Source organism: Tauraco erythrolophus, chromosome 7 (assembly GCF_009769465.1).
Source record: "Tauraco erythrolophus isolate bTauEry1 chromosome 7, bTauEry1.pri, whole genome shotgun sequence".
NCBI classification, from domain to species: domain Eukaryota; kingdom Metazoa; phylum Chordata; class Aves; order Musophagiformes; family Musophagidae; genus Tauraco; species Tauraco erythrolophus.
In genome coordinates, this window is record NC_141471.1 from 13,396,395 (window position 1) to 13,423,619 (window position 27,225).

At 40.4% G+C, this 27,225-nt stretch overlaps 1 protein-coding gene across 2 annotated transcripts in view; it reads right to left on the minus strand.

The window, feature by feature from the left end:
• The window catches only part of PITRM1 (pitrilysin metallopeptidase 1), a 30,203-nt gene extending 3,243 nt beyond the window's left edge, over positions 1-26,960 (minus strand). The window contains exons 1-24 of one of the 2 annotated variants that reach the window (XM_086615200.1): positions 26,914-26,960; positions 26,386-26,488; positions 25,445-25,551; positions 24,336-24,487; positions 23,776-23,890; positions 23,585-23,681; positions 23,014-23,174; positions 21,607-21,733; positions 20,772-20,860; positions 20,082-20,210; positions 18,168-18,281; positions 17,637-17,733; positions 12,980-13,114; positions 10,890-11,028; positions 9,663-9,779; positions 8,382-8,514; positions 7,562-7,682; positions 6,676-6,752; positions 6,196-6,361; positions 5,970-6,070; positions 4,902-5,022; positions 3,457-3,528; positions 2,031-2,143; positions 1,032-1,157 (exon numbers count right to left, since the gene is read on the minus strand). In XM_086615200.1, coding sequence (XP_086471326.1) covers positions 1,032-1,157; positions 2,031-2,143; positions 3,457-3,528; positions 4,902-5,022; positions 5,970-6,070; positions 6,196-6,361; positions 6,676-6,752; positions 7,562-7,682; positions 8,382-8,514; positions 9,663-9,779; positions 10,890-11,028; positions 12,980-13,114; positions 17,637-17,733; positions 18,168-18,281; positions 20,082-20,210; positions 20,772-20,860; positions 21,607-21,733; positions 23,014-23,174; positions 23,585-23,681; positions 23,776-23,890; positions 24,336-24,487; positions 25,445-25,551; positions 26,386-26,488; positions 26,914-26,960 — 2,759 coding nt within the window. Of the gene's footprint in view, positions 1-1,031; positions 1,158-2,030; positions 2,144-3,456; positions 3,529-4,901; positions 5,023-5,969; positions 6,071-6,195; positions 6,362-6,675; positions 6,753-7,561; positions 7,683-8,381; positions 8,515-9,662; positions 9,780-10,889; positions 11,029-12,979; positions 13,115-17,636; positions 17,734-18,167; positions 18,282-20,081; positions 20,211-20,771; positions 20,861-21,606; positions 21,734-23,013; positions 23,175-23,575; positions 23,682-23,775; positions 23,891-24,335; positions 24,488-25,444; positions 25,552-26,385; positions 26,489-26,913 lie in introns of those variants that run through there. The other variant, XM_086615201.1, reaches the window with a different exon arrangement.
• Positions 26,961-27,225: the final 265 nt, after the last annotated feature.

Below are 27,225 nucleotides of genomic sequence, written 5' to 3' on the forward strand. Positions count from 1 at the left end.
AAAGTTCAGTTGCCTAAAAATAGTTCTAAGGCAGTGTTCAGAAAAGTGGTACAAAAAACATGCCAAACCAGCACTTTTACAACGCACTATCAATTTGCTGCAACAGCTAAATAAACATCACTGCCACTAATATCAACAACAGTAATATTTATGATATGCCAAATCTTCTTTAAGTTGCTCTTCCTGCTACACCTGTTTTTGCTCTCTGTAAAACAGGTGCAACAAGTTAACAACTACTGAAATACTAACTAGGACAAGACCAACCATGTCAAAGCTTCACAGAGAGGAAAGGCTGCTCACATTTTAGCTAGGAAGCCTGACCAAGTACTATGCTAGATTACCTTTGGTTTAGGAAAACAATTTAAGCCAGGACTCCAGTCACACGACATTTTTAGTAGGGGTTATAAACTAGTCTTTAATACCTGCAGTTCAAATTTAATCTGAAAGTGCTTTGCTAAGACCAATGCAAGGTAACCGTTCCAGACTGACAATAAAGAAAAGAAAAAAAAGCAATTCTAGCTCATCACCAGCAATGCTCTCTGCTGAATCTCTGATGATTCCAGCCAGTCAACACAGGAAGCTGCCTATTTTCAAAACCAGGACCTTAGGGAACATCATCATTCTACTTCCTGGTCTCAAATTCAGAATAGTCTTGGATTCTCTTTTATAGGGCCTTCTCAACCCAAGGAGAAACAAGTGAAAGCCAATTGTATGTAAATCTAGTACCAAGACAGTAAACACCTAAGTACAGAGATAAAACAACTGTTGCTACCAGCAGAGACAAGTTAGGCTTTCCCAAGGACAGAAACCAAGAGAAAGCAAGGAGGGATTTGTCAACAAAACTGACAGACCTTAAGCAACTAATCTGATCATCATCAGCACTGAATCACTTTCCTGTGATTCAACATTCTTTTTATTTCACTTGATCTTGAAAGAGAGCTACAACTAAGTCAAAAAAAATACATGTAAGTGCAGTCGGTGGTCCCTCACACATGAAAAGAATGAACAGGAAAGAATGAACCTACTGTTACCTGTAGGAGTAGAAAGTGAATATGCCATTGTGACTAAGTTTAGCACCTCCACCATAAGCCCCTCCTTTCTCTCTGATTTCTCTATGCAGGAATTTAACTGTCATCAACCGTGCAAGAATTCGAAGGCTGTAATGAGAGAAATATCAACAGCAAAGACGTTAAATGAGTTGGACAACAGTAATTCTCAGCTTGAGAGGAAGTTCACCAGTACCTCAAGGGGGCCTACAAGATGGGGAGAGGCTGTTCAGGAGGGCCTGTTGTGATAGGACAAGGGGTAATGGTTTTAAAATAGAGGGAGGTAGATTCAGATTGGATATTAGGAAAAAATTTTTTACCATGAGAGTTGTAGAACACTGGAACAGGATGCCCAGAGAGGTGGTGGATGCTCCATCCCTGGAGACGTTCAAGGCCAGGTTGGACGAGGCCCTGAGCAACCTGATCTAGTTGGAGATATCCCTGTTCCTTGCAGGGGGGTTGGACTAGATGACCTTTGAAGGTCCCTTCCAGCCCTAAGCATTCTATGATTCACCTAGATCCCCATTTGCAATGCACTGCTGCTTGTAATCTACAACAGTAGGGTAAAAATACTCAATATTTAATAACATCTGAACAATGGGACATCATTACAAGAGTGGCACTGCTTTGGAACATTCCTTGACTATTTCCATTTATTTTATTTCACTGTAGTGAAATACGAAAGTAGCCTCCTAAACCATGTTACATGCAACAGGATTGTCAATGCAGACACATCCATGTACGCAGGGCTGTTAATTCGGAAGTCAGGAGATGGCAGCCCCTCATTACTTAATCTCAGCATTTACTAAAACAGGGCATTTTTGGACTTAGCCATGCAAAAGTTGCTCCATAAAGATTTTGTGACAAATGCACTGCAGAGCATTTTCTACTGACACTCCATTTGCTGTGATCAGCCTAAGATTTTCCATTCTGTTTTGCGCTACGGGACATACACAGAAGCTCCCTCCTGATGCTGTTTCCCACCTTGCATAGTCGGCAGCTGCGTAGGGAACTGTTCGAACACATTCCCCAATATAGTTCACTGGGAAGGGAAGTACAAAATGGGTTTTCATCTGGCATGGTTTGAAAGTAGAATCCTACAAGAAAAATGCATTATTGTCACACTTAGCAGAGATGAGACAATTCACCCATTTGAGAACTCTGGCTTTTTTGAGAACTGTGAAATTCTGCCAAACATACAGACACACAAATGCTAAAGCTGCTGCTTGACCTATGCTGCAATCACTGACATTTCGCTTGTGCCTGTATTAGCAAATCAGTACGCAGAATTGCCTTGGGAAACTAAAATACATGGACACTGTATATCGGCTACCCATCCCTGCATACCAGCTTCTCAATGTGCAGGCCTTGTATCAGAACCAGAGTTCTGACTGGCATGCTTCCCCTGTCATGTCGTGACTTTGATTGAAACAAGTGTTCATAACTCTCCACTTCTATGTCCATATAAGTACACGGTCACCACATCATATTTCAGTCCATCTACTCAATTCTAGACACTGAAAACAGATTCAGAAACTGAAACCCACAAAACAAATGCACACTACTCATGAAAAGCAGCAGCTATATGAACTACAAACATGCCCTGCAACAGACTTGACTTTTCCTTACAACCCCACTTCAAAACTTCCAGTCCTCTCATGTCTCCTGGCCTCTGCAGCACTTGCTTCTTTGCCTCTTTCACATATACACCTGCTTGTGCAGAGCCTTACACGACTCAAGTAGCTTTTACGACCCCATTTCAATACTCCCAAGCCTTTCTTAACTTCAGAGACCCATTCCCCAGTCCCTCACGCTTCTCTGGCTGGTTGGGCCAAGCACAGCTGCATATTCATCACTGGTCAGCAAGCAAAACCCTGGGCTGAGCTCTCTCTGCCTTCTTCTCAAAGGAGAGCTCAGGGTAGGGCTAAGCTGTTTTTCTCTCCTGTAGCCAAATACAGATTTTCATTTTCGCTTGTCACTGACGCTCTTCTGTCAGGCGTTATTCACATGGAGAATCATTTAGGGAGGAGAGGGAGGAAAGGAAGGGGCTAACTGGGAGTGACACCGCACGAGCCTGGCTCTGAAAGAAACCAGGTTAAAAATAAAATAAGCACCACTTAAAAGAGACAGCACGAGTGACTTATTTACCTGCATATAGGGATGTGGAGTTAGCTAAATGATCTTCAGGCCAGAACCAAAGGAAAGATAACAAAAAGGATGACACAGAGGGATTAAGAAGTTTGATGGCTAGTTTAAAGAATTAATCCAGTCAGAAGGTGGAACTGAAGGGCATGTTAGGTTTCAGTGGTGTGCTTCTAAACAGCAAGAGGATCTTTAACAGCTTAAGATGGACCATTAATATGAGCAACAGCCCTGCAATACCAGTATCCCCAACCAATAATGTACTTACATTAACTAGTTTCCTTGTGATCTGCAAACCAGTAAGCACTTCACTTCCCACAGGTTTAACATCTGAAGATTTCTGCAAGAGATCCAGCCCTCATATTAAAAGATGATGTAAGAATTTAGACCAAGAATACTACAAATGCAACCCCTACCACTCAAGCCTCTTTGAAACTATCAGACTGTGTCTTCACAAACATAAGCAAGCTACTCAATTACTTCTTCATATTTGAATTTCTAAGCAAATGTCAAATAAATTTCTTTTCAAGAGTAATTTGGCACTGAATGACACCAAGACAGATTAAATGAGGCCCAGAAAGTTTCAGACTGTAATTTCCCTCATGGATAGGAAATTGGGAGCTTATTCCAGTCTTGTCAGAAGTTAAAACAGATTTGCATATTGACAGAGCAGATCCTTTGTGAACTCTACGGAGCCAAGCGTATTTCGTGCCAAATGTCCTGAACACCCAGATAATGAAATAAATTCCTACACAACTGAGGAACTGCACGTTATGCCCTATTTTCTTTTGGCCAACATTTCAAGTAAAGCTCAGCTAAAAAAGAAATTACAGTTTTATGTGACAGAGAAAGGAAGAACTTCTTTTTTCACATCCCACGCAAAAGCAGTAACCTCAGGGTAAGGCTCGACAGTTGATCTACAGGATTACTATTGTCTATTTTATTGAGGTGAAGACAGCGTCGGTGGAAACACACACAGCAGCTTATCAAGAGCTGACTTGTTCACACAAAGATGTCTGAGGAAATTTGCATGTTACCCAACAATGAAGGGGTTAAAACTTTCAGGAAGGGTTTAATAGGCGGTTTGCACATACCTAAGGCACAAGATGACCATCCCTGAAGCTGCTGGAGCGATTAGAAGGGAGACGTTTTATTAAGAACTGTCTGCCCTTGACAGGAACATCCCAGAGAACGTACAAACCTTGTTCCCATGTTTTTCTGAGCTGTGAACATGCGCAGCAGTGACTCGAGGCAAAGGTAATTCCGGCAGAGGAAGATGGTGACCACCAACTCATGGACCACCTCCCCTAAACATACCCCAGACCCAAAAGAAAGGGGCGGAGGAAGAGGACTGAGCATGCCAAGTAATTTACAGGTAAAGCGAGAGAAAATTAACCAATTGTTTAAGAGAATAACAATGAATATGTAAACATGTTATGAATATGCATGATCGTAGTGTAAAACTAAGTTCCTGTCCAGGGGCCAGGGGTGCAGCCAGGAGGAGATATCCCCCATGCACCCGGCGCCACAATAAAGTAATTAATGCCTGCTTTCTAACACTGCAAACTGTGTTAGAGAGCTTCTGTCCGCATTTTTGGTGACAAACACAGTATCTGAGTTCAAACAATTTCCTGATTAGACAGTGGTCTTTCTTTACACAAAATCAACTCAACTGTATTTGATGCCCTACTCACAAATGACGTAATTTCTCACCTCAATCACATGGGGACGAACAGGTTTTCTCTCTTTTTTACTTCTAGGTATGCCCCTTATAAATTTCTCTACTTCTTTAGATGCTTCTGATATCTGTTGAGGTGTTGCATTCACTGAACATCTGTTAAAAATACATACTGAGTTTTTAAATATCTTATTTTTTGTTTTCAAACAGTCCTTTATAATTTGCACCACTTTGTCTCCCTAAACACATTCTATTAAATCACTAGAACGTTAGATTCGAGGTCACTGATAATCATTATCACAGAAAAAAAGCAAAATACTCATAATTCAGCATGTGATGTGCCAAAAAAAAAAAGGTCACAGTCCAACTGCTCTTCTTTTGCTTGCCCAAAAACACCTTCAGACCTGAACTTTAGCAGTAGCTGTCAAACCACTTCTGTGCACAGGACAAGACTACATCAGTTTTGCAAAATATAAATGCCTCACACAGAAACTAATGTCCTCCGTATTCTGTCTTTACAGAATACCTACCATGATTTTGAACAGTACAGGTATTTCCATAATTTTATTCATCATTTCATGTTTTGCGAAACAAAACTGTGCAATTTAGGACACTCCAAATGGACTTATTTTTGGAACTAATGCATCTGACGCTAAACATCTTAAAGTGCACTCCTACTTTTTCCAATAAAAAAAAGCATATTTCAGAATGCTTCTATTTTCCTTATAGGAATAAAAAAGCCCAACAAAGAATAGCATTTCACTGTTATAATAAAATGTAACAGTATTTGACTCCTGGGCACCTTTAAGAGGGGAAAAAAAAAAAAAGAAAAAAGGCAGAATTTTAAGTATTTCTGTAAAATCCCACAGGCCATTTACACACTTTTGGTACAACAGTTACATATCAAATTTGCCATAAGTTTCTCATGCCTGTTAAAAAATAAGCCACCGCTTTCACTTTGTAAATAAGGAGAATTTAAACGAATAAATTTTTTGTAGTTTTTCCACAGACCTCCCATTTCATAAAACCCCAGGAGCTCATGAAGTACACTGAGAAATGCACACCCACAGGCCATGGCCCCTTTCTTTTTAGCTGGCACTCACCTGATGTTGTCACTATTGAGTAAATACTTCTTAATGCGTGGCAGTTTGCGTAGTATTGGTTTAATATCAGACATTTCTGCTATTCTGTTCATCAACTTCACCTGTGCAGGAAGCGAAGGCAGAAAGAATACAGATTGAGTAAACAAGAAAGAATTAGCGAAAATGAGCACTGTAATTCCAAAGTCGAGGATTTGGGCCTTGCTGAAAGATGCCATTAACTTTTCACCTGATCCATCCCACTGAACATTTCTTGCAGTTCTCCAGAAGATGTAAGGTTTTTGCTGGCTCTAATAGAGGCATATAAATGCCCAGAATCTGGAATCCCATTTGACAGCTCCTGGGCAGTCTTCTTAACCAGCACTCTCAAATATTCTTCCTCCTCAAACCGGGGGCTGAAAAAGGGTAAAAGCAGGGTCTTAGGTCTCATGCAAAAGCACACCACTGGAATTTATAATACTGAATCATTCATCATCCCAAGTTCAACAAAGGGCTTTTAGACCATTGGTTCTCCATTTAATACACTACATAGTCATGCAAATGATGGAATACTTAAGTTTAGAAATGGGGAGCCATTCATGGATACAGTTATAAAAAGAAATCCCAAAGTAGGATCTCTAAGAAGAAGAGAATGGTTAGAGGAAGAGGGGAAAAGTGAATCCCAAAATCCATGCAAAAACACAAACAAACAAAACCCAATATACTGTACTTGTTAAATATTTCACTCCATAAATGCATCATGTCTGGCAGATTTCTATCCAAGCATAGAGATGAAAAGAGCACACCCTGAAGGAAAAAAGAAAAGCAAAATACAAAAAAACCCACATCTCACACAAGACAACCAAAGCAATGGCCTGAGAAACGGACAATAACTTTTTACGGAAGTGATGGAATGATGCCAATCTAATGCCACACATCACAAAACCACTTTAATGCAGGCAGTGCTACTAAAATCAGAGCAGACATGAAATGCAATTGCTCTTCACACAAAGTAAGCCTGTCAATTCCTCCTTCTCAACAGTAAGTAGCAGTTCAGAAACAGAATTTCTTATTTTTAACATGAAATACAAGTTAAGACTGATCTGGGTATGCATTTTTCTGCAAAGGAGTCGCCCTAATTCATCTCCAGGGTCCATGGTGAGCAAAACACAGTAGCAGACCCCAAAAAGTCTGAAAAAATCTCGAGAGGATATTGCTAGGGCTGTTATGCCTAATACTAAGATTTAATGATCTTGCAAACATTCTATGTTTCTGAACCACATTAACCAGGACATACACATGTTAACAGCAGTCTATATGTATAACACTACACCGTTCTGTCCTCTGCTTCCACGACTTTTTGTAGCACTCAAAAATACGGTGACAGATGGGAGTGAAGCACTGCCTTAAAACGGATAACCGCATCAAGCACTCCCCTTAAAACAAAATACTAAGTTACTCTGTCAAATTTGTGTCTTACACAAAAAGGCATGAGCCCTTTATACACTAAGCTTTCAATGTACATTAGCTGACCCTCTACATGGAAGTCGTGGCTGACCCTTAACTACCGAGCTGTTATTGCGAGTGTAACGTCTCGAAGTTTATGATTAATTTACCTGCTCATACACATCCAGGTGTGAATCATCTGGAATGATATGTGGGCTGACAGACATCCCACCTGTTTTTAGCTCTATTTTCTGGGCTTGTTCCCTGTAATCAAGGGCTCCACATCCCATCCTGCAAAATACAAGAGATTTATTTCCATTTTCAGCTAAAACCAGAATCTGTATGCCATTTACAAAGGAGACAGTTTAGGCCAATACTAATTTAGCAACTAAACAATTTGGGGCATTATTGAGCAAATATAATACTTCACATCTTATGAAAGAGAAAAATAATACACCAAGCTTTTCAATTACAGCATACTGTTAATTCAAAATGGTGTATTAAAAAGTGTGCTTTATGTACAGGCTTGCTACCAATATCCATATAGAACTAGAGTAATAACACCACATAGTCTGTTATCACCATTAAAAAGATTCCTCGCAGCCCAGGTGACTTGTTCTGCCCTGTGCCACTTGTCTCCCTATGATAAGGCCAGTGTTACTGTGACCCCTTGGTGAAATTAGACCAAAAATCGATCCAAGTGAAAACTTTAATTTCTGCTAGGCTATTTCTCATTTATATCAATTTTCCAATCTGTTAGGGGAATGCTCGTGTTGATGCTGGGGAACAAGGCAACGCAGAGACTGATGGAGAAGGGGAAAGGAGTTGGCAACTCTGTGGGGAAAAGGGAAGACCACTGTTTCTGCAGGACACCAACTTATCAGCATTTCCTTTTTCTATAATAAGAACAGTTGCTGAAGATATTAAAAGCAATATTTTTTCACTAATTAGATCTTACTGTTTTAGCTTCTAAGAAAGTAAACCTCTCACTTTGTAATGACGTTGCAGAAGAGTGGCACATATGGCTTGAGCTCTTCGGGAAGCGTGTTCAAGCTGGAAACAGCTCTGAAATAAACCACCCCATTGGTTGGCTGAGCACAGTACTGGACAGGAATTTCATCAGCTAGGGATAAAATAACAAAAGCAAAGAATAACCAACAGGTTCCTACTATAAACACATAAAAGCAAAACAATTTCTTACAAGAACTTCATATTAAGAGTTATTTTCTGTTGGCATTTCAGAGCCACTTATTGTTTAAACTTTGCACATTGCACCAAAAGCTGGACTGAAGGGTTTTCGTCATTTCTGTCTATGGCAAGGTAAAGGATACCTGGACAATTTGATGAGAGAATTCTGTTGACAAAGACCACGCTTTAGAGGTAACATTCAAATAAAGGAAAGGTAATTTGTTTCTGAACTCCTCAAGGATTTTTTTCCCTTATTTTCTGCCTTCATCACCTCAAAAGTTGAGGAAAGCAGGTTACTGCACTACATTCTCTTCTAAGTTAGGGCAACAGAATATACACATTTGGATTTTCACAAAACCATGTCATTTTAGTATAAAAATTATATACTCCTTCACACTTGCTAGCAATTTTTGCAGGAAAGTGCCTGTTAGACTACAGAGCAGTATTACCTATAAGATTTTGACAAGAACTTAACAAAACTGAGCTCTACAATTTCTTGTTTCCTAACAATCCATGGGGTAGCCATCTGGCAAAGCAGGGAGAAACTTGCACTGAATTTATGAAGAATGACAATTTTTTATTATTTTTTTTCCCATGACTCCTGTACGTCATATTCTGTGAAAAATGAACAGGGAGAGAGAACAGCAAGGAAGGCTTGCTGCACAAGCTGCTAGTAGTGTTACAACCTGGGTAAGCCTTTGGAAAGCGGGGAGATTGCTCAAGAGGAGTGGAGCATGCCACCTGGAGACTCCTCTGACTGCAGGGCAGGGCAGGGAGTGATTAAGCAGGCAGCAAGGAGCTCCCATCAGGACTGCTACTGCCAGACTTCTGGGAAGGGCAGGTGGCTGGTTCAAGCTGAAACAGCCCCACGTTGCCCCTCAGAGGCGACGGCAAGAAGCATCTGCAGATCCACTGTTAAACCGTCTGCTGCAGAGGTGGTGGACTAGAGGAAAAGCACCATAACTGTGGACAACACTGAGTACATATGCTTTGTGAAGAGCAAAAAGGAACGACAGCTGGGCAAGCAGCTAGATAACAATCCAACAGTGTTGCTCTTTGAGGCTGAAGAGTGGTTATACCAACCTGTGAGTGCTGTCTCCAGCACAGTGAATGGGATTTTGGGCTCAATGTCAGAGACTTGTAGAGCTGGCAGACAAGAGGTATCCTGAGGTTTGCTTTGAAGAGCAATTAATTCCAAACCTAGTAAGGGAGAGCAGAATACCAGTTTGTCACTTTCAGCTTTTAGTGAAAGTGCTGTCAAAATCTACTGAGGTGATGCAGACCAGAAAAACACAAAAGTTTGACATTTAAATTTTCTATGAACAGTTCTTTCAAATATTTTACTGAAACAAATTCTGCAGGTTATCATGTTGCAACAGCAGACAGAACACTGTATCTTTGTAAGTTCTCCTTTCAATTCCCCATCACGCCCTGTATACAGTAACATGCAATTTAAACCCTGAAGAAGTGACATCTGCCAGCCTGTCCTACTGCCCAGCTCTGCAAACACCAACCCAGGTGAACCAGACCTCGCAGATAAGAAGCTTCTTTCTAACCCATTCCCCCAGTTCTTACTCAAGTGCTCTTTCAGTACACTGATGCAGCTGAACTGTTGTGTTTAATTTTACATTTCAGCCTTTCAGATTCTAGCTGGTCACCTCTTAAGTACTCTCCAATTTATCTTCTTAAGTAGAAAGCCTCATCTGATTTTCTGCTCCCCTATCCCCCGCCTACTACCAAAGCTTCAGAAGATTAACACCACTTTTTTGCAGGATTTCTGTGACTAGATTGCTGTTTTCAGAAAATCAGATGACTACCCAGGGTTTCCAAGTTTAAGTTATTGCCCAGAATAAGTTAAATAGAACATTGTTTTTATAGTTGGCTTTTAAGTGGAAAAGGTAAGAAATAAAATTACAAAATATACGTTTCATAGGATCACAGAGCAGCCCTTGTATGCTCAAAAATAAACAGCTTTAAGGTAAATGGTGGAATTCATCTTATGCTTGCAAGTTAACATGGGAAAGAATAAGCAGATAAGTATTTTAAAACAATTTCCTTTCTTCTGCCCTACTGGAGGCACGGATCATTCTGGTTTTGAGTGTTGAAACTAATGGAACATACCATTGTGGTGTAAACACTACACTGCACAGCCCCATAACACACATAAACAAACTTCCACCAAAAAAAATTCATCCCCTTCAGAGCAAATGCTGGAGAGTGCCTGAGAACTTAAGACAGAATCTACATAGAACATCAGCTAAAAAAAGTTGCTGTGTTTTAAAGCAGTTACTCAAATAAAAACACATTAACCTTTTTCAAAGATTTGGGTTTTTTCTTCTTCAGAAAGAGCATTGACCTTTTTTTCCAGCTTTTCTGCTTCCATTTTTGCTTGTTTATCATAGTAGTCTTCCTCTGGACTCATTGACAGAGTCAATCTATGTGGATTATCCTGCAGGATCATATCCCAAAACAAAGCATTATTAATTTTGAGGGCAACTTCCTCCTGTTTTGCCTCAGATTATTGCTTCATCAACAGTTAACAGTCTGTGCATCATTTGGCTTGCATATTATCAAGGGTATCACAAACAGGCAATTTAAACTCTTCATGTCATGCGAAACAGTCTGCTGCAAGGGTGGGGAAGAGAGGCAGCTTACCACAAGAACAAGTGTGAACAACCTTCTGTGAAAGTTTAGTAGAGAGTCAGAATCCCTCAACAGCACACAGTACTCATTAGTTTAATTAAATCAAGGTTAAACAACTGTACGTAACGCCACAGCAGCATGCCACAAGTTTTATCTGAAGAATGTTCTAAGATGGGGAATCTGGCTAAATGCAGGAGGGTTTCATTAAACATGTCTTTCAACCTGCCCAAGCTTGAGTGCACAGAGATCCCACATGATGTAAAATGTGCATGCCTTATCCTGCTCACAAATGCTTTACATCAGTCTTGCTGCCAGAGAACTCCATGTGTTATGCAACCAACACAACTGCTGCGGAACTTCTCTCTGTTTATACCAGACTGTGGAATTTTAGTAATAAAATTACTCAAGCAGCTTCCATTTTATATAATACTGGGAGGCTAGTTGAAAGATAGTGACCTCAAAAATTGCCCATTTCAAAGTAGGAGTCAAACAGCTACATCTGTCACTGACAGACACTGCCAATAATTTGGGACAATGTAATCAGATTCTGTTTTACGAGTTTATCTCCCCTGTGCTTATATGGAAAGACTATGGAAACCTAATTGACTACAGAGTTGAAGATGGAAATGTAAGATTAACCAGGCATAGTAAAACACAGGATGAACAGCGTTCCCTCCCTTGCTCCTAGCCTTTCTGCTTTGTTAATCTCCAGGCACGATGTACAACGACGCATAATCTTCTGATACAAGAACACCCAACTATTCCCACTACTTCCTACTGAGTCACGTTTCTGTCTTAGCCCCCTCAGCAGAACAAGATAGTAAAGGATATTCTCAAAAATAATGCACCTGTATTTCTTCCCTACAAAAGCCAAAACCTTAACAGCTCCCACTACTTCCAGACACTAATAATGCCTTTAGGAAAACAGATTTTAATTGGTGTCACTGTCTGTTGTTGCCTTTGAGTATACGAGAACCAGCATTTACTACTCACTATTAAATCAGGTTGGCAGTTACCTATAATACACCTGCCCTTCAAAGCAACTTGAACAATTTGGTAGGAAAAAAGGAAAAAAAAACCAAACAAAAACCACCAACAAAACAAATATCAAAAAACCCCCAAACCCAAACCACTTTTTCACTGCTATCACTGGATTTTTTTACTTCTGGCATTAGCTAATTCGGAGCTTCAGAACTATTCAGTGTTATAATGTCTTTACTGTTTTTACTGGAGTTCCTGAAGAATTAAGAGTTCTCTAGTACGGAGAGGAAAATATGAAAAAGAGCAGAAAACAATTATCACTGACAGCAAAATTCAGATAGCAGTTCAGTGAACATGAGAAGCACCAGAACAATCTTACCTATAATCAAAGTAATTTCAAGGAAAAAGAGATCCCTCTTGCTATGCCAATACTAAGGAACACATAACTAGGCCTATAATTCTCCGTTCACATCTGAGCTTCTCATTGGGAAACACTTCTATAGCATCAGGCATCACAGTTCAGTAAAATACTAGCATTTTATCCATGTTCTAATATGTGTGTTTCCAAATGTCCAACCAGACATTTTTTCCCATTTTGAAAAGTTTTCACTTCAACCATTCAAAGTTAATGTGCTTCATTCAAAAGTGCTGCTGTTCATCTATGTCTAAAAATAGGCAGTATGGTTATAAAAAAAATTAGCCTTGCATTTAATTTTAAACATAAAATTGTGATTTAACAATTAATACTGAATATATTTTTCCACAGGTTTTCCTACCTTAAAATACAATTTAACTTTTTCCTGAAGAAATGTGGGATTTTCTTTAAGGCACTGCCTGAACCGAGAGACTTTATCTGCAATCTTCAGAAGCTCCACTGGATCCCCATCTTGATTCCAGCAGGAGGCTATATACTGAATGGGAAAGAATAATTACGTAAGCAGGACAATCCATCCACGTTTCTAAAACTGACAGCATCTATGTTCCAAAACCACCTTATCATTTATATTTGAATAGCAGACATATGAGTAGTTCTAACATATCTGGAACGAAAAAAAAGCAGAAATCTTTGTTCAGATTAAAGGACTATTCCATCATCATCTGTCCTCTGTTCTCTCCATTCTCGCCCCTAATTTTATTGTACCAAACCACCTTTTTTTTCTCTTCTCCTTTTTTTTTTTTTTTTTTTTTTTTTTTTTTTTTTTTGCATAGATGCGTGTATCCGTATTCTGGAAATCTACTGTAATATTCTTTCGTCCCTCCCATTTAAAATAAATTCATTTTTCAGCCAGAGAAAGAAGGAAAAAAAAGAACAGGTGGTAGAGACAAAGTAGTACATAAGTATTACAGTCTACCCATTTATTGTATCAATCAGATGAAACTACTTATAATAAGGTAATTCAAACACATAAAACAGATGAGACTTTGAAGAAAGAAGATACTAAGTAACTAAAAATATCCCCAGGATATTTCTTTTGGAAGGATTTTTATTCTAGCTTTGTTCTCTAGTTTGAGACTATTGTTTGCTCAAGTCGCTACCAAAAGTTCTTTAAATACACCACAGGACAAGATATCAAAACCTTCTCCACTTTCACTGTGTGTGAATGAGGAAAAAATGAAACAAAGTAAAATAAAAAAATCCCAAGACATTTGAAAGGAAAAGTCCTTAAAAGCATATAGAAAACAAATGCATGAGAACTATCAAAATCATCTTCTCTGTTCTTACATGTTTAACTACAAGAAGGTATCACAAGCCTTGCAGATTTTTTCAGTAATATCTATTATTATCTATTCAGTGGAAACTCCTAAAGAGTATTACTCTTTTAGAATATGCTCGAGTTAATCCTCTTGAAATAGAAGTAGTCACTCCTTATTTGAGGCTTCAGTTGAGTCATTACAATAACTCAGTGCTGGTTCTCAATAAGCCATCTAAAAGTTTAACCATTTATCTAGAACTGTTGTCCAAACACTTCTCAACACTTAGAGGCTCCGGGCCAGGACCCCGGCTGGCAGCTCAGTCCCACACTGCCACTCACTCACTCTCCTACAGTGGGATGGGGAAGCGAAGAACTTCTTCCTAATATCCAATCTGTACTTCCCCGACGCAGCTTGAAGCCATTTCCTTGTGTCCTATTACCAGACACCAGAGGAAAGAGACCAGCACGTCCTGCTCCACTTCCCATCATGAGGGAGCTGTAGACAGCAATGAGGGCATCCCTCAGTCTCCTCTTTTCTAACCTGAACAAACACAGTATCCTCAACAGCTCTGCATAAGTCTTGCCCTCTAGTCCTTTGAGCATCTTAGCTGCCCTCCTTTGGACATGCTCTAATATTTTTACGTTGCCCTTATATTGTGGAGCCTAAAACTGTACTCAAGGTGAGGTCGCACCAAGGCTGAGTGTAGTGGGGCAATTCCTTCTTTCAATCAGTTAGCTATAATGCCCTCAACACACCCAGGATACAGCTGGCCCCTTTTGGCTTTATGTGACTCGTACAGAACTTACCATCAGCCAAAACCCCCAGAGCCCTTTCTGCAGGTCTGCACTCCAGCTCGTCCCCAGTCTATATGTACATCCAGGACTTATATCTTCCCAGGTGCAGAATCCACATTCGTCCTTGTTAAGTTTCATACAGTTTGTGACTGCCCAGCACTCCAATCTATCAAGATCTCTCTGTAAGGCTTTTTTACCCTCAAGGCAATCAACAACAACTCCTGATTTAGTATCGTCAGCAAATGTACTCAGTGTGCACTCAGCTCCTGTGTCCAGGTCATTGACAAAAACATTGAAAAGAACTGGCCCTAAAATTGAGCCCTGGGGAACACCACTAGTCACTGGCCACCAGCCAAATGTTACCCCACTTCCTCCAAGCCCCATCCTTCAGCCAATGGTTCACCTATCGTACTGTGTTTTAAATAAACACATCAGGCAAAGGAAAGCCCTTCTAACTGTAAAGCTAGCACGGCACTGGAACACAGCATGGAAGTCAGAGAATCCTTACCAGATGACATTTAAAATTCCACAGGCTGCCATCTGTGACAGCCAGCACAGCTTCATAAAAGGCAAACTGTGCCTGACAAAACTGGTTGCATTCTACAATGGAGTGACTGCACTGATGGATAAGGAATGAGAAACTGGTATCATCTACCTTGACTTCTGTAAGACCTTTGACACCGTCCCACACATCACCCTTGTGGCTAAACTGGAGAGATACAGGTTTGATGGATAAGGAACTGGCTGGATGACTGCATGCAAACAGTTGCATTCAGTGGCCCAACGTCCAAAAAGAGATCAGTAACAACTGCTGTCTGTCCCTCAGGGGTCCGTATTAAGACCGATACTGTTCAATATCTTTATTAATGACGTGGACAGTGGGATTGAGTGCACTCTCAGCAAGTCTGCAGATGACACCAAGCTAAGCAGTGCAGTTGATATGCTTAAGGGAAAGGAACAACATCTGGAGAGACCATGAAGGCTTAAGGAGCAGACCCATGAGAACCTCATGAAGTTCAACGAGGCCAAGTGCAAGGTCCTGCACCTGTGCTGGGTAAGCAACCAGCAAGCAGTACAAGCTGAGTGATGAATGGTTTGAAAGCAGTCCTGCAGAGAAGGGCTCGGGATATTAGTAGATGAAAAACAGAGTATGAGGCTGCAATGTACATAATAAGAAGCATGGCTATCACATTGAGGGAGGTGATTCTTCCCCTCTACTCCACTCTAGCAAGACTTCACCTGAAGTCTTGCGCCAAGGTCTCAGGTCCACAGTACAAGACAGACATTAACCTGATAGAATGGGTCACAAAAACGATCAGAGGGCTAGAACACCCTTCCTATGAAGAAAGGCTGAGAGTGTTGAGGTTGTTCAGGCTGGAGAAGAGAAGGCTTCAGGGAGATCTTATGGTGGCCTTTCAATATATGAAGTGGGCTTACAAGAAAGACAGAGAGAGACTTTCTACCAAGGCCTATACTGACAGGACAAGGGGCAACGGTTTTAAACTAAAAGGGTAGTTTTAGATTGGGCATAAGGAAGAAATTCTTCACAGTGAGAGTGGTGAGACACTGTAATAGCTTGCCCAGAGAAGTTGTGGATGCCCGATCATTGGAAGTGTTCAAGGTAAGGTCGGATGGCGTTCTGAGAAACTTAATCTAGTGAAAGATGGCCCTACCCACAGCAGGAAAGTCAGAACTAGATGAACTTTAAAAGTCCCTTATAATCCAAACCATTCTATGATTACTTCAGTCATAACTAGGTCCCTTTCAGGCCCTTTTCAAGGTCAACTTCTAAAACATGACCTCTGGGAAATGAACTGAAATATAACCTTCCTCTAGAGGAGTATTAACACCAAATACTGCATAACTAGTCTTTAAAAGTAAGAATTATTTAAAAGCTTTCTGTTCTAGAATTAACTCTTAATAGTTGAAACAACTTCAGGACTTAAAAATAATGAAAGATAAAGTATAGCATAAATATTTCATAAAACAGAATTACTCACACAATCTGAAGACATGCTAGAAAGTATTGGCTGTCAAAGCCAGGCACATTTTGCCAGATGCTGCTATGAAACATGACAGGCAATTAAATACCTACGATTTGTGCGTTTCACTGAATGGCAACCTGATTTGAAACAGCTCTTGGTTGTGCTTTCCCATTTACAAGTCTCATGTTAATCCAGGGCTCTGCTTCTTTACCTAACTTTGTATGTCAAAGAAATGAACTCCTGTTCATGCTGAAGAAGATACCACACTTGAGAGACAGAAAGTAAAAGAGCTGCTAAGCAACTGAGGTTGCTGCAGAGCAGAAAAAAAAAAAAAGAGGACACTGGAGAACAGATGGCAGCAGGAGACCCTGATTTCCAAACTGACTGCAAACACTGCAGCTAATTCACTCCCAAATTTACAATGATTTGCAGAATTCTCAAAGACACCATGTTCTGCTGTGGAACATGTTTTCCATAATACCTCCATATCGAAACTTAGATACAGCTTTAGTATCAAGATTTGAGGCCAAGAATTGAATTAGCGTACATTTTGACTTGTGAATCTTGAAATTAAATTACAGCACTACAACCCTAAATTCTATAGAAAAATACAGTCCTTCTATTTGATTCTTAAAAATACATAGGCACCTAGCCAAAACATACAGTTCCAAGAGCTAGTATGGCTTGCCTCTCTTACAGAAGTAATTAGTGCTACTGCAATCAAAGCTACTACTCAGGCAAGGATAACAGGCTCACTGCCTGATTAAGTTATACAGTGTGGAGTTCAGCAATAGTTTGAAGGCTACTGAAAACAAGGAAGAAAGATGTACATGAGATAACAAAGGAAAAGCCCTTAAATGAAAAGCTTTACATATCAAGAGCCTACAAAATAGATATAGACAGCAGATTTCTTATCCATTCCTAAAAAACACCACACATGGGCACACATACACACTTACAGATGTCAGAGCAAGTCCAAAACTCGTAGACTGATGCTTCAGCTGGATTTCAATTTTGTGAAGTAGAGCTTCAATCCTGTCTTCCTCAAACCCTTTCCTTTGGGAAGGGGTGATGAGAGAAGGAAATCATATTGTTAATGCTAATCACTTTAAGAGAAGTTACGAAAATGAATTATAACATCAATAAAGGAAGCATTACAACACAATGTCTTCAACACCAAATTAAAATTGATATGAAATAATCTTATCATGTTGTGTCATTTAGTGAAACTGCACTAATACCATTAAACTCCTGAAGGTTATGCTGATGAATATGCTACAATAGAGGAAGTCGCACATACAAGTTTTAAGAGCACTGAACAGTATTACTGCTTCTTTGGTGCATTTATTTTAATATAACTAAATTTTTAAGGCATGTTATTATATATACACCTGTATTATTACATGCTTATATATTATGTTACTAATATCTAATTGTAAAAGACTGTATGAAAGAACTAACGGTATTCTCAAAAACTCAGCATTACTCACGCAATAACTTCATCAACTGTTCTAGCAATTATCTGTTTCACAGTATCAATGTCTCTTTCAGCAATACCCTGTAGACCCACACTGAAATATGCTTCTTTTGTTGAGCCATTAAACCTAGAATAAAACATATTCAACTCAGTGACAAGTATTAGAAATCAAGCATTAAACCTGCCAGCAAAGGCAGAAGGGGAAAATCACCCATCATTTCCACAGACACAGGATTTTAAAAGCTAGATAGAAAGAAAAATAATTACCAAAGAGGCAAGAAACGGAACTTAAAAGCATTTTTTTGTTTAATTTCAGTAGTAGCAGCCACTGTCAAGAAAACATACAGCATATGATATTAGAGAAAGAAAAACAGTTACAAAAGAAAAGCTCGTCTTTTCTGTTCATCTTCCCACTTATCTCCAGGTACTTTCTGGTAAAGAACTCTCTTTTTTTAAGGTAAAAATTTTAGCTGCCTGTAACACCAAACACATACATTCTAATAAGCAGTTGAGTGGAATGCTACTTTTAAATTTGTACATTTAAAACCATATTGGTAAAGTAAGTGGTGAAGGTGAAGTGTTCCATGTTTGTTGCAATTATTTTCAATAGTACTTAAAAAAAAAGCAAAGATCATTTTCTTCAAGTTGTCAGGCAGGGTTAATTGTAATAATAATTTTTAGAGAGACAAATTGACACTTGTGGAAATACAGAACACCTAGCAGTTCAAACCAAAACCAACAAACAAAAAGCAATAGGTGCTCATCTACTCTAAGCATCCACTATTCCATGTCTAAAAACCATGGAAGGAATTCAATGACAGAGTCAGGTGATGAATTCTGGAACACTGACTTCTGGACTCGAACTTATTCTTCTAGATTGACTCATCAGGACAGTCACTATGGTAAATTAAAGCCAACTTACTGTATGGTTCAACACCATCCTAATATAGTCAACCTGGGAAAGGCTCAGCAGACAAAAAAGACAACAACTGAATCACTACTTCAGTGTCTAAACATGAATTTCCACTGCCATGCCCTCTGATATTAAGACATCTGCATGGCACTGGCACACATGACACAGAACTTGCAGGAAGCCCGTGACTTCATGTAGAGACAGTTAAAGTCAGTTGGAGTACCCTAAGGCAATAAATCACAGGATGAGTGTATTAAGGATTCTCAAACATCTGAGATAGTCAGTGGAGACCAAGGCATGTTTTTTGTCACCCTCAAGTCTAAAATCAGTCAGATGAATCATGCTCTGAGAGCGCTTCCTCCCTTCTGCTGACAGTAAAGGTAAACTATGATGAGCAGCTGAGCCTATAGTTAAGCGAACAGAACCCACCCACCCTTAGTCTGCAGAGCAGAGAGAGCTCAGAAGACTGGCTGCAAAAGCCATGGTTTGAGTAACTGTTAGCAGACATACCCCTTTGTACTGAGGCAATGGTAAGTTCATGGAACCTCGTCACACAAAAGCACATTTGTGTCAAACCTACCTACTCCTAAGTCACAGAACTAAACCAAAAACCAAAGGTAACACAGTACAGACAATAGCCAGCAAACTCAGATTCTGAGTAATACCAATACTACACAGCCAAGATGAAAACCCCAGGTAAACTAGGGCACTGAAGGCATACCATGTTATCTACCCATTTTTCTTGTTGATAAGCTTTACACGGTACAGTTTTGTTTAAATTAACATAGCTTCTATCAAATTATTTTGACAAGCCAAGAGTTACACTTGAGAGTGCTTTATAGTTCTTCAGTAGAAACTCTTAAGATGTTTTAATGTTAAAATAAGATTATTCTGGTATAAATTGCCTGTATGAGAGATGATTTCTCCCAACTTAATATGTGGGTGGAAACTTCTGGTGGTCTGTAACTTTTCTAATATTGCTTATAGGGATGAAATATAAATTGCAACACTTACCCAACATCAGGAGAAAAATCTGTACCAACACCAGACTCAATTAAGGCTTTGTAAAAGGGAGAATTCGGCCCATCAACCAACAGTGAAGACAACAAACTTAGTGTAAATGTTTCAAAAGTGTCTGTAATACTGTAAAAAAATTAATCATTCTTAAAAAACATCACAAATATGTGACACCCAACATCACTGAGTTCATTTCAGAACAATTACTGCTACAAAACAACATAGAGGGGGCAAGGAAGAATCAATTGCCAGTTAACAACACTACATGAACCTTAGGGAACTAAGAGAGTTCAGGTCTCTCACTTACTATAGTTAGCAGTCAAGCAAGTTAAATTAGGCTGCAAGAGTAGGTACAGTTAGCAGTAAACTAACAGAAAAGCTTGCACATGGCAGGAAATCAAAAGACAGGAAGCCAGCACTCCCCAAAGTCTAATCCACTGAACAGCTGTGTAGGGTTAATGGCTGATTCTCCTTACGTCTATCCGCTAAAGGAAACGACAAGACAAATTCTGCTTAGTACCTAAACTTTCATTTCCTAAAGGAGGCTTTGTCTAGCTTTCCTACGGCATTATTTAACTTAAAAGATGACATTTGTGAAGAGAGATTGGGAGACACGAAATGCTTCTGTGTCTTGCTTAAAATTCTAAAATGAGCCTTTCATTCAGAATTTCGTTTTGATGCGCTTACTCTGTCAACAAGTAGCTGACACTGACAGTTGTCTGCTTGGAAGGATCGGCAGCAAATGAGTTCAAGCCACATGTTACACTGTGTTCTCTCTGTAAAATATAATAAATACGTTTGATGGAGAATAAACTCAGCACAGAAGTTACAAATAAAAACAAAAGATGGCTCGCATCTTCATAGAATCTTCCTTCATGATTTCAAACAATTTTACAGATACTCTAAGTTCAATATTCATAAGTAAATACACAAACACAGGATATCATGCAAATGAGAGTTGTATCTCAATTTTACAAGCGGAGAAACAGAGGAGCTGATCAAGAAAATCTGGCCATAATTAACTCTGAGCTGGGTTTCAAAGAAATGCTTAAGCTTCTGGACACGCCAGGGAGGGGAGGGCGGGAATGGATTTGGGAGCTGGAGTGAAGAATGGAAAAAATGGTTTTGACAGCAATGTTTGGAAGTTTAGGTACCATTAGAGTGAGTATTTTCTGACACATAAGTATCGGTATTGTATAAGGAGCTCTAAATGCTTTCCATTAATAAAACGCTTCAATGCTCCAAATGCCTGAGGCACTTGAAAACTCGAAATAAGAAAAATAAACAACCGCACACAATCATTACATTACTGAAACTCAAAAGTAAAGGTAGTTTTTTCCCTTGTTTTAATGAAGAATGAAAACACTGCAGCTCGCTCACACACAAATACACTTCTAAATAAACAAAATAACTCCAGCAGCCTGGAGTTAAAATATTAACCTGTTATATTCAATTTCTGCAATTCCAAGATTGGACACACAGTTTCTCTTTGTTTCTATTATTTTTTTTTTTTTTTACTTACAGGCTTTTCCCAGAGTTTCTGTTTTGGGATGTCAGTATTTGATTCAATTCTTTCAAATTTTATCAATGCTTCCTCATGTATCTGTTTCAAATGTTGCTCCAGAGGAAAGTTACCGTAAGTGAAAAATCTGCATTTCAAATGAAATATTTGGATTAAGCATCAGATTTTACATGAAATTTACAGTAACAGCTTTTATTATATTCTGAATTTCACGTGATTTCCAGTAATTCAGTTACAGCTAGAAGGGAACATGCTTCGCAAGGCCCCTAGGTTAAAGGCCTATAAATAAAACCATGGGATCTTCTGATAAAATTCCACAACATTTTTCAGCTTCTGTTTTATGCTTTGGAGCCCACAAAAAAAAACAGAATTTGTTTAGTTGCAGCAATATACAATGTTCCAAGAAAAAACAGTAGTAACTGAAACTAGAATCCCAGTGCTTAAAGTTTCAGAAGACAAAATTCTCATGGTCCTCACGCACAACATATGAACTACGATGATCTCAACTAATCTATAAAACATGTCTGGGTTCTGAGGGTCAATCTACCAAAGCACACTCCCATACCTACAAGAAACATTGCTGACTTCCACTGGATTAAAATGAGGATGAGGTATGTCTCAGGCAAACATTATTCCCTGATTAAAGTCTAAACACAGGTACAATACGATGCTTGGGACGATGAGAAAAACCAAGGACGGTAAATTCACTATGACGACACGAGTTGATGTTCCATAAGTGAATTAATCAGACTAACAGATTGACAGCAAAATCGGTTTAGAAGAAACAATGATATTATAGATTTCCCTCCATATCACCTTCAAATTTTCAAGCAAGCCGACTTTTAGCTTAAAGACCTTATCAGTACCAACAGAATTAGTACCTGACTCAAATGGATATCCATTATTTAGAACCTGATACAGTAACATGTGGTCCAGGAGCAAATAAATAGCCATTCATGTGTTAACTTCTTTTTATAACTTTTCACCTGTGATGACTTCAAGAAGAACAGGAACCCCTAGACTCATCTGCGTTACTTGCATTTGGCAGTAATGTTAGGGAGTTAGGATTCTTATTATTATGTTCCATCTCCTTGCAATTCATACGAGTTCAAGGTGAATCATCTGTAAACAAAAATCCCCAAACAAATGCCCGTGATCAAGCAGGCAGGTGCACTCTAGAAAATCAGTCATCTCTTTCAGTAGCCCCTGCTTCCAATTTGCCCTGCACTTCTTTCCCTAGAGCAAATCCCTTGCTTTGATGTTGTCCTAGCTGCTAGAGGGCATCGGCTATCCAAGTTGCTGGCTGTAGGTATGAAAACACTGTATCGCTCGTTTTTCTTCACAAAAATTTGAACAGAGTGCTAACTCACTACATAACCTAGTAAGTTAGTCACAAATTTCACATACCTGGAATTGCTTGGATGATAATGCGTGGCATGGAACTGTTTAAGCTGCTCCCACGTAAGATCAGGAATACGTAATGGATCTCCACCAAATACTACACCGTAAGTGTGATCAGGAAGGATTTTATTCTGCAGGTGCTGTGCAAATATCCTCTCATTATCTGTCTTAAGAGGAAAACATCATATTTCAGTAAAGGTCATCAAAACGCGTTTTAAAAATAAAAGGCGCTCAATAATTAGACCTCAGAGCTCTAATTTACACAAGAGCTCCTCCTCACGTAAGCATTTTGTTCTGTAGTCCCATGTAGCTGGATAAAACTAGCTATATTATCATGTCAATTTAAAAGACAGTTCCACAATAAAAATCCATTAGCAAGGTACTCTTTTATATGTAAACACACTTTCAACAGGCTAACTTCAAGAATAACCACGTAACAGACTGCTGACTTTACTGAGGACTTGAATTTCACAAAGGAGGAATGGAAACTGCTGGGGCAATAATGCCACTGACAACCTGCAACTTAAGCCACTTCATCATGTATGAAATCTTAAAAACAAAAATTCACAAAACTTACAAATACCCCTTTCATTTCATTAAAAACAACTCCTTTGAAGACTAGAGGTGTCTGAGGATCAGCTGGGTTCTCATGCTCTAACCTCCAACCTTCTTGCCTGAAAAGAATTAATAACAGGAACCGTTGGGTGTTTGAGGGTTTTGGGTTTGCTTTGGTTTTTGATTTAAGGCTTCCATGCATCTCAACCTTACCAGAAATCTAGTTGACGCAAACACGGAAAGAAAGCTGCATCCAAGTACACTGACAGGAGATTCTGAAAATCCTTGGGATTTTGTGTTGAAAATGGATAGAGCGTGTAATCACTAGCTGCATATACATAAACATTAAAAGATCATAATTTTAGAAAGTCCGAGATGCAATTTTCCCTCATTTATATTTAATCTCTTATCTCTATAAATAACTGGAAGAGAAGACACATATACAACACATATTTTTGCTGAAGGAATACACAATAAAACATAAGTTTAATGCTGCAATTATTTTACCATGAAAACTTTGCTTTTGCAATATATATAAATAATTAAATGCATTGTTGCATACTATAAAGATCCAGCTCTATTTGGTCTTTGTAACTGCCAAATGAACAAGATCTATTTCGTTGCCTTGCCTTGTTAGTTTTTTAATCTCTTACTCACAACATTTACACTTAATAATAATAGCTCTGCAAAGGGAAATTAAGGAGAGTCGACAAACAGCTCTACTGCAATAAAACCTCATGCATTTTAAGTAGTAGTATTTACTTTGGGCTCACCTGTGTATGCATTCATGAAAGTGGAGAGTGACCTGTTTAACATTTTAAAGAACGGATCTCTGCAAGGATACTTTTGAGAGCCACATAGCACAGTGTGCTCGAGGATATGCGGGACCCCAGTGCTGTCCATTGGAGTGGTTCGGAATTGTACACTGCAAGAGAGAGAGCACAGAAAGGAACACAATTATTTGTGACGAAGAGTCCACCCTCCTCCTATCTGCAGCTGAGATTTATGGAAACATTATTATCACTGTCCAGTAACAAACATAGCATACAACAGGATGCAGTTATCGAGTTCTTAAGACTCTTGAGTACTCGGCCACGTCTTCTAGAGGGTGTACAACCTCTGCACTTCTATTTCTGGAGGTGGGACAGAAGTTCTCAGCACATAACTAAACACATTTCTTTTTTTGACAACAGGCTCAGAAAACACTTCACGGAAGGTTATGGTTAAAAGAATTGTTTTACGTCTTGCAACTATAAGGCAATTTAGCAGAAAATACAGCTTTTGGCTCACCAATACAGAAAAGATGGTAATAAATTTGAAGCACTTTAGTGGAGAGCCACAGAAATGGTCAGGGGCTGGAGCACATGCCCTGTGAAAAGAGGCTGAGGAAATATGGCTTATTTAGCTTGAAGAAGGAAAGGTATCAAGGGGACTCAATAGCTGCTTTCCAATACCTACAAGGAGGTTACAATGAAGATTAGGTTCTTTGTATAGGTATGCACGATGGAAGGACAAGAGACAAATGTTCATAAATTGAAGCAAGGGAGGTTCCAACTTCATATTAAAAAGAAAAGAACCCACTATATGGACAGTCAAACATTGGGAACAGGATGCCCAGAGAGGCTATAGAATCTTCGTCTTTGAAAATTTTCACCTGGATGAATATCTGAGCAACCTCATGTGAATTAAGTACTGATACTGTTTTGAGCAGCAGACTGAACAACAGACCTCATAGCATCTGTTCCAACCTGAAAAACTCTAAGGAAATACTGCTCTCTTTGCAGTATCACAGAAAAATTCAGTTATGAAGCCGGATTACAATTTAGAAACCAAAAGGTGATGCTGAGATGGAATGTGCAATACACATATATTAATGCTTTACCTGAACAGATTATTGGAATCCTCCCGAGCCACATGTAAATATCTGGCTCCTGTACTGTCATGACTAAGCTTCACTGCAGTCAGGAACAGCTCAGGAACCGCGGTCACCTGCATTGGAAGAAAACACCTGTGTTATAGTGTGACTGCAACTAGGCCAAATAAATCATGGATGATGTAGCAATGATCAGCTTGTTGATCCTGTACATAATACTGTCATATACAGAATTAAATAAATTCTGCCTCCTATGGGGGGGGAGGAGGGAAGAAGTACACAAATAGAAAACAAAGTTAAAAAAAAAAAGCAATTAAAATACATTACAACGAAAGAACTATACTCTTCTGGTATAGATATTAAGACCAGAACAACGGATCAGAAATACAACAAAAAAGCATATATTCAAATGCCAGTGTTTAGGGCAAAAGAGAAATCAAGGAACCCAGTTCTACCACTAGTTCTGTCGCTAGAAATCACTTTTTGCAAATTACCTTTGCTCTCTGCTTCTGCCGTTTTCTTTAAAAAAGTGAAAAGAAATTTGACATATTATTTCAATTGCAGGTTCTTAAGAAAGGCATTAAAAGCAGCTTAGGAGACAAAACATTGCTCGAACGTATTTCATAAAACAGTGCGTAGTGAAGTTCAGTTATCTGTCAGGACTTTCAGAACACACCGAATGCTGAACCTCTGTAGCAGACACACAAACTCCCGGGTGCAGTATTCGCTTTATAAGAATTTGCTCCTTACAGGAACACGTGTTAATGCTATCTAAAGAATCTGGTTACAGAGGCTCAACGACAAGTAACTACTACATCACTTTTTAACCGACCATCCAAAACACCTACGCAAATATTTAGCGTGTGGACTCCTGGCCTCCTTTAGGTGCTTTCCAACCAAGGGAAAACCAACGTATACAAACACAGAGGACATGGAAGGGCGATGCTCACCTGCTCTACAGTGAAGCCATGGATTTGCTCGCCTGCCCTGTACCGCAGCGCTCTCTCATTAGCCGAAACGCTCTTCCACCTCCACGACTTCTGATTCAGAGACCTGAAACAACACTTCTCTGTAAGCCAGACACGGTCCCACCAGCGGAGCTGCAGCAGCGAACGCGACACTGTCCCTCACCCCCGCGCAGGGGCGCGCAGGCGGGGATGCGCAGCGGCGTCCGCCCGGCCCGGGCCCCGCCGGCCGCCCGCCGGGTGCTGCCCCTCGGGAGCGGGGCCTCCCTGCCCGCCGCCCGGGGCCTTCCGGTCCCTGTCAGCCACACCGCACGCCGTTCCCCGTCCTCCGCCGTGGGCGAAGGAGCCGGCGGCAGCGCGGAGCCACTCAGGCCCGTGCCAGGGCCCGGGGCAGCGGAGGGCGGCCCGCCTCCCCGGCGGAGCGCCGGCAGAGGGGCCGGGGCCCGGCCGCGGCGGGGAAAGGGGCTGACGGGGCGCCCCGCCCGCTCCCCCCAGCTCCCTCCCCGTCCTCACCGGCCGGGGCTCAGCAGCCCCGCGGCCGCCCGGTAGCGGCTCCACATGGCGCAGCGCTTGGGCAGCGGGCCGGGCCGCGCAGCCGGGGCAGCGCAGGCGCCGCGGCCCCCGCCCGCATTGGCGGCGGCGGGAGGCTCCGCCCGGCCGTGCTGGCGGCCCGCCCCGCGCTGCGGCGGCCGAGCGAGGTGGAAGGGACGCGACGTGCGGCCCCGGGTGGCCTCAGCCTGGGCAGGGCTGCGCTCCGAGGGGAGGTTGGGCGGCGGCGGGGGCTCGGCTCCGCTGGGGGCGGCGGGACTGGGGACGGGAGGGAGG